This window comes from Mandrillus leucophaeus, unplaced genomic scaffold, assembly GCF_000951045.1.
Source record: "Mandrillus leucophaeus isolate KB7577 unplaced genomic scaffold, Mleu.le_1.0 Scaffold174, whole genome shotgun sequence".
NCBI lineage: Eukaryota > Metazoa > Chordata > Mammalia > Primates > Cercopithecidae > Mandrillus > Mandrillus leucophaeus.
The window spans coordinates 3,714,410-3,722,471 of NW_012101743.1; the positions used below are offsets into that span (position 1 = coordinate 3,714,410).

Here is an 8,062-nt window from a genome sequence, read left to right on the forward strand (position 1 = left end):
AAAAAAAAAAAAGAAAAAAAAAAGATGTTTTAAAAATGAAGCATATGCAATCACATTCTCTTGTGAAAAAATTAATAATAAAATTTTAATGAATATCCAAATAGTTTTGTACTAGAAGCATTATAAAATTGTAAATTATTTTAAACTATATTTTATCTTTGTCCTATCCTTGTAAAATTTCCTTTTTGTGTATGCTTTATAATACACATATTTAGTAGAGTAATACACATACATCATTTTGAAATTACAAAATATTCACAAATGTTGAGAATATCTGCTCAAAATATTTTTATTATATGGGCGTGCAATTTAAAACGTTGGGACACCAGCCTTGGCAACATGGTGAGATCCCATCTCTAAAACAATTTTTAAAAAATTAGCTGGGACTGGGTGCAATGGCTCACACCTGTAATCCCAGCACTTTGGGAGGCCAAGGCGGGTGAATCACCTGAGGTCAGGAGTTTTAGACCAGCCTGCCCAACATGGTGAAACCCTGTCTCTACTAAAAATAAAAAAAATTAGCTGGGTGTGGTGGTGGGCACCTGTAATCCCAGCTACTTGGGAGGCTGAGGCAGGAGAATCGCTTGAACCCAGAAGGCAGAGGTTACAGTGAGCTGAGATGGCGCCATGGCACTCCAGCCTGGGCAATAAGAGCGAAACTCTGTCTCAAAAAAACAAAAACAAAAACAGAAACAATTAGCTGGGCATGGTGGCACATGCCTGTAGTCCCAGCTACTCAGGAGGCTGAGGTGGGAGGATGGCTTGAGCCCAGGAGTTAGAAGCTGCAGTGAGCTATGATGGTGCCACTGCAGTCCAGCCTGGGTGATGCAGCCAGATTCCCATCTCAAAACAAAAACAACAAAAAAAAACAAAAAACAACAACAACAAAAACATTAGAGATCATTGCTTTAATAGTATCTACCATAATGTTAAGCATCATGAATGTGATATGATTAGCATAGTGTTTGGCACATATTAAGCCCTCAATGAGTGTTGGCTTTTACAACATCCTCTATGTAAATAAGGGATGCATAAGGATGATGGTTAAAAGTATGAGCCTTGGAATCAGTTGAAGCTGGTTGGGTTTCCTGCCAATTAATAGCTGTGTGAACGTGGTCAATTAACTTCATTGGGCCTCAGTTTCTTATTAGTCTCTTAGAGTTGTTGTAAAGATCAAGGGAGATAATGCACTTTTTGGTAACAGCTTTACTGAGATATAATTCACATACCATATAATTCACCTTTTTTTTTTTTTTTTTTTTTTGAGACTAAGTTTCGCTCTTGTTGCCCAGGCTGGAGTGCAGTGGTGCGATCTTGGCTCACTGCTACCTCCACCTCTTGGGTTCAAGCAATTCTCCTGCCTCAGCCTCCCGAGTAGCTGGGATTACAGGCATGCGCCACCACGAGCCACCATGCCCGGCAATTCACCACTTTAAAGTGTACATTTCAGTGGTTTTTAGTATATTCACAAGCCTGTGCAACCATCACCACTACCTAATTCCAGAATATTTTCAACACCCCCAAAGAAACCCATACCCATTAGCAATCACTGTCTAATTCTCCCTCTCCCCTCATACCTGCCTTGACAACCACTGACCTACTTTCTGTTTGTATGGTTTTGCCTCATCTGGACATCTCATATAGGAGTCAGAAGAGTCTTTTGTGTCTGGCTTCTTTCATTTAGCATAATATTTTCCATGTTCCTCCATGTTGCAGCATGTGTCAATTATTTCGTTCCTTTTTTTTTTTTTTTTTTTTTGAGACTGAGTTTCGCTTTATCGCCCAGGCTGGAGGGCAGTGGCACAATCTCGGCTCACTGCAACCTCCGCCTCCAGGGTTCAAGCAATTCTCATGCCTCAGCCTCCCAAGTAGGTGGGATTACAGGTGCCCACCACCACGCCCAGCTAATTTTTGGGTTTTGTTGTTGTTGTTGTTTTAGAGACAGAGTCTCGTTCTGTCGCGAGGCTGGAATGCAGTGGTACAATCTTGGCTCACTGCAACCTTCGCCTCCCAGGTTCAAGCAATTCTCCTGTCTCAGCCTCCGGAGTGGCTGGGACTACAGGCACACACCACCACGCCCGGCTAATTTTTGTAGTTTTAGTAGAGACGGTGTTTTACCGTATTGGCCAGGCTGGTCTCAAACTCCTGACCTCAGGTGATCCACCCACCTCGGCCTCCCAAAGTGCTGGGATTACCAGTGTGAGCCACCGCGTCTGGCAATTTTTGTATTTTTTTTTTTTTTTTTTAGTAAAGACAGGGTTTCACCATGTTGGCCAGGCTGGTCTCGAACTCCTGATCTCAGGTGATCTGCCCAACTCGGCCTCTCAAAGTGCTAGGATTACAGGCGTGAGCCACTGTGCCCGGCTTATTTCATTCCTTTGTATGGCCAAATAACATTCCATGGTATGGATATACTATGGACATAGGGATTGTTTCCACCTTTTGGCTATTGTAAATAGTTCTGCTGTGACCATTCATGTATGAAAATGCATATTTAATGCTTGGCACAGGACATAAGTCACCAGTCACCTAAGTGCTTAATGAGCAGTAGGCAGCTGTAATCACTGTTATTAGAGAGTGCTACGATAGGTGATCTGGGGTACAGGATGCCTGGATGTCAGAAATGGATGGCCGAAGGCACCAAGGACAACATTTACCCACTGCACAATTTTATTAAGAGCTGTTCCTGTCCGCCGTATCCAAATGTACAGTATGGCAGCATGAAACAGGCATGAGCACAGACCCTGCTTTACCACTTTCGAGCCGTGGGACTCTGGGCAGGCCACTTAACCTCCCTCAGCCTTGTGTGTGAATTGCATATAAATACTGTCTTTTCTACATATCTCACAAGCTTGCTGTCTGGGTCAAAGAGATAACTAAAAATATGAAAGCACTCTGAAAACTAAGAGATTATGATTCCAAGCCTTACATATGACAGAAGCCAACTGATAAAGTAAGGAAGGAACCACTTTGTACTGCTCACTGGCCTCCCTCTCTCTCCTGATGGTTCACATTCCTTTCAAGATGACGCCAGCCCCCTCACCCCTAGGGCTAGTACCTTCTTCCCAGGAACTACTTAAGGGCCAAGGGCCTGCTGCAAGGTAGAAGCCTTAATTCATATAAACAAAGGGTTTATTGCTGGGCGAGGTAGGAGGTAGCTCAAGCCTGTAACTCCAGCACTTTGGGAGGCCGAGGTGGGTGGATCACTTGAGGCCAGGAGTTCAAGACCAGCCTGGCCAAACCAGGGGAATGCTGTCTCTACTAAAAATACAAAAATTAGCCGGATGTGGTGGTACCTACCTGTAATCCCAGCTATTCGGGAGGCTGAGGCACAAGAATCGCTTGAACCTGGGAGGCAGAGGTTGCAGTGAGCCGAGATCGTGCCACTGCATTCCAGCCTGGGTGACAGAGACTGTCTCAAAACAAAATAAAAGGGCCTGTTGCTGGGCATGGTAGCTCACACCTATAATCCCAACACTTTGGGAGGCTGAGGTGGGAGGATCGCTTGACCCTAGGAGTTCAAGACCAGCCTGGGCAACATAGCAAGACCCTGTACTTAAAAAAAAAAAAAAATTAAACAAAAGGCCTGCCATGCCTCTTTCCTTGCCTACAGGTTGAAACAGACACAGCCTTTCTACTTTTCTCAGTTGCTAGTTGGTCAGCGCGCCCTCATGTGTCTCCATATGGTAATACCCTAAGTCTGTTACAGGATGTGGCATTCTTTTAATCTCAGTATCAATAAAATGTGTAATGGAAATTTTTTTCCCTTCACACTTCAAAGCCCATGCTTGACTCTCGGGCTCCAATTAAGCCATTCCAGCTTGAGTTTAGGCAGGTTTCCTGCTTCCACTCAGGCCTACAGATTTCTTCCTGCTCCCTGCCCACCCCCTTTCTCCTTGGTCATTTTTAGAAGCCCTGGTCTCATGGCTCACACACGTCAACTTGGTTCTACCACTTTCTACTCTTCCAAGCTCAGTAAGCTCTCAAAATAAGATTGTAAGTTCTTTTTTTTAACTGGATACATCAGGTCTTACTGCAGGATTGGGTGGAGGATGGAACGGTGTGGGTAATTCCAAAGTACTAGGAAATAATTTTTAAAGTGTTTACCAAATATGACTTGTTCCATAGTCTAAGGAAAAGGGATTCAAAATGAGATCTCGTGTAAAGGTCTGACATTTGGGAAGGGGAAAGTGATGTTTGGCAGTGTACATACACACAGACACATACACTGATACACACAACCAGAGACAGTGATGCCGGGTACACACACATACCACTCAAACATCCATTCTTGCACACACATTCCATGCAAATAGAGAGAAAGGAGCTCTCTCTCTCTCTCACGGCTTTTTCATTGAGAATCATGATGATATCAGCACAGGTCTTTGGAGGAAAGGAAATTTACATTCTATATCTGGAACCTCAAGAATGTTCCAGCCGGGTGTGGTGGCTCACGCCACTGGGTGTGGTGGGAGGCCAAGGTGGGTGGATCACTTGGGGCCGGAAGTTCGAGACCAGCCTGGTCAACATGGTAAAACCCCGTCTCTACTGAAAATACAAAATTTAACTGAGCGTGGTGGTGCACGTCTGTAATCCCAGCTACTCAGGAGGCTGAGGCATGAGAATCGCTTGAACTGGAGAGGCGAAGGTTGCAGTGAGCCGAGATCACACCACACTGCACTCCAGCCTAGGCAATAGATGGAGACTCCGTCTCAAAAAAAAAAGAAAGGATAAAAAAAAAAAAGAATGTTCCCCATTCCCTCCATGACCAAGGGTTATGGACGCCTGAGGAACTTTACTTCCCATATTCCACACATCTGCCTCTCAACTGTTTTGCACTTCTGGATTTTTCTGAATCCATAAGCCCCCATGGCAAACTCCACTGAGAGCCCAAGGATACACGAGCCTTTGGCTTCACCCAAGGGGCATGTTTCTGAGAAGTTGCATGTAAATTAAATTTTTGCAGATCAACTATGATTTCCTGCTGACATCCACTAAGATTTCTGAGCTGCTCTCTTCATCAAGATAGATTTTCAACGTATGCCTAACACATCAGCTTCTCTGTTCCTCTGCCTTCTGCCATGCTCCCTGAGTTAGTTAAACCTCATCTGGAAAATAAAGGCCAATGAAACATTAAGATCTCTTCTAGTTCTTTTTTTTTTTTTTTTTGAGACGGAGTCTCGCTCTGTCACCCAGGCTGGAGTGCAGTGGTGCGATCTTGGCTCACTGCAAGCTCCACCTCCCGGGTTCACGCCATTCTCCTGCCTCCGCCTCCCAAGTAGCTGGGACTACAGGCGCCACCGCGCCTGGCTAATTTTTTTTGTATTTTTAGTAGAGACGGGGTTTCACCGTGTTAGCCAGGATGGTCTCAATCTCCTGACTTCATGATCCACCCACCTCGGCCTCCCAGAGTGCTGGGATTACAGGCATGAGCCACCGCGACCGGCTGATCCCTTCTAGTTCTAATAGTCCAAGATCTAGTAAATAAACCCGCAAATATATTAGAGAGGCTGCTATTTGGAAAAGGCATCAGTATTACTACAATTTGCAATGCAAATATCTACTCTACCTCCAGCTTTTTGGAAAGTCATTTCCCAGGGCTTGAGGGGTTTTGCCCCACTCCCTTGGAGGGGTAGCAGATGTTTCACATAACTGGCGTGTTAATTTTAGGTGGGTGGGTACTCTCCCTTCTGTCTTCCACTCCTTCTACCCTACTCCCTGCTACCAAATTCCAGATATCCTCTCTACTAAAATAGAGATGGGTGTTGCGGTTCTGGGGAGTGGTGTGTGCAGCTGGTGACCTAGGGTAGAAAGCACTTGCTAATTAAAGATGAAACAAGTTGCAAAGGAGGCACCATGGCTTTGGTCTCTAGCAGCAGAGTTAAGCAAGGGCACATGTATCATGGGTCTGTGGCACTGGTCAGGCGGCTGCCTTTGCAATCTTTGAACTGGAAACAGAGATATTATTCATGCTGATAGGGAAGAGAGTTGCCTGCTTAGTGGTGAGGAAAATTAATAGTCCAACCATTCTTCCATCCTGCATTCTCCATGCTGGCATTTTGACTAAAAAAAAATATTGCTGCAGCTGTTTGCATATTCTGGAAGTGTGTGTGCATGTGTGCGGTTTGGTGTTTACAGATTTGGGGTTGCGGAGAGGAGTCTCCAGAGCAACGGAAGTAGCTGCTTGTCAGTCAGGATTCATTTTGAAAATGAAAGCCTGAAAGCTTGGGGCCCATTCTGGGCCTAGGCCTGGTCTCTGAGAAGTCAGCGGAGGCCAGGAGGTGGTGGCTTTGGCCAGTCAACTCAGTGAATAAGCCACTGAATCCCTTTTTTAAAAAATGAATTGACCAAATCTATGAGTTGCTTTTGATGTCCTGCAGACTGGAGTCTGGGGCAGGGATGTGGGAGCAGGCACTGAGGTGCTGGCTGTGGATACACGTCCCCCACCCCCAACATACACACACACAATCACGTTTTCCCAGGCTGCCAAACCAGAACAAGGTAACAAATATTTCTTGGGTAACTACTAGGTGCACAAGGACAGTATGACATAGCTGTCCAAGAGTTTCTAGTTTAATTGGCATGTGAGAGCAATGGGAGAGAGATGTAACACATGGCAGTCTGGGTGCCAAAGAAGTAGCAGAAACACAGGGCTGGGGAAAGAGAGGGATCACTTCGGGCTGGGATAATCAGAGGAGGCTTGCTGGAGGTGGAAACTAAGCGCAACCTTGAAAGAAAAGAACTTCACTACACAGAAGCTCTTCCAGGCAGAGGAGTGTAAGTTATAGATACGCTCACGTTACAAGTCTATCCTTTTGGCTGGAATTTGGGGCTTGTATGTGATTTGCAGTTGATAAGCCAGGCTCGAATGCCAGTTCCTGTGTACCAGAACAAAGGCTATGGTGTCGCACAGACCTGCTCTGCCACTTCCTGCTGGGTGACCTTGAGCAAGTAGCCTAACCTCTCTGCAAACTGGGGACAGTAATGACTCCTAGCACTTGAGGTCATTGGGAGGATTAAAAGAGTTAACACATATAACGCAACGAGCACAGTGCCTGGCACATAGTAAATGTTCGAAACCAAATTACAAATGTATAAGCTGTTCTGAAGGAAAGCTCTAGATATTTAGGACTTGTTCCAAACACGTGGGGCCAAGAAAGAAAAGCTTCTGACACCTTCTGTCACTGCTGCCACAGGTAGCCCCGGGGGAGTGGGCTGACTTGGCCTGAGCCTCCATCCCCCTTGGCCTAGACTGCTGGAACAGTCTTCCGACTTCCTGCCTCTGCACCTCCCAAATCACCTTTTTAACACAACCTCCATCATGGCTGTGTCTCTCCCTGGCTCAACAATCTTCTCTGGCTCCCCGTTGCTCACTGACTGAGCTCTTTAACATGGTGGGGGTGTGGAGGCAAGAACTACCATTTACTGAGGGAAGGGAAGAGCAAAGAGTACGCTGGTATTAGCAGTAAAAAAGAAAAAATATCCTTTTTTAAAAAAGCTCCTAAGCTTTGAATTTGCAGAAAGCGGGGTCCTGGGGAGAGAGCAGGGATGCATCTCTAAAGAGAACAGGGCGCTCCCGTGGCGCCAGCTCAGATTCACCTGTAGCTGCTTCTCCAAGCCAACCTGGGAAAATTGACGGGAGGGAAGAGGGTGGAGAACTGGGCAGAGAGGGCGGTGCAGAAGGGGAATATCCCACCCCAGTTCCCTGGAAGAGCATCAGCCTGTACCCCGGTCTTGGGCTTCTCTGCTGGAATCCTGGGCAGCCCCGGGCGCTACGGGGAGGGTCAAGGCCGCAAAAAGCGCAAGGCAGGCAGACGAGCCAGTCACAAGCGGCAGTCGAGCTGCCTGCGTGAATGCTAGGCGCGGGACAAAGGCAACTCCGGGACAAAGTGCAGGGAGACTCCTGAAGAGATAAGACGCAAGGGCGAAGGAAGGGGGCGGGGAGCCAGAGCCTCGGAGCTCCAGGACCGCGCTTTGGGAGGCCATGGCTGGAAGCCGAGCTCGGCCCGCTGCGGAAGGGGCGCCCTCGAGCCTCTACACCCTAGCAGCGGCTGGGATGCTG

General features: G+C 46.7%; 1 protein-coding gene across 1 annotated transcript in view; it reads left to right on the forward strand.

Moving 5' to 3' along the window:
• Positions 1-4,253: 4,253 nt before the first annotated feature.
• SOWAHD (sosondowah ankyrin repeat domain family member D) overlaps positions 4,254-8,062 on the forward strand; it is a 5,800-nt gene continuing 1,991 nt past the window's right edge. Inside the window, 2 exon segments of the mRNA XM_011977207.1 lie at positions 4,254-4,260; positions 6,139-6,247. Of these exon segments, the coding sequence (XP_011832597.1) occupies positions 4,254-4,260; positions 6,139-6,247 (116 nt within the window).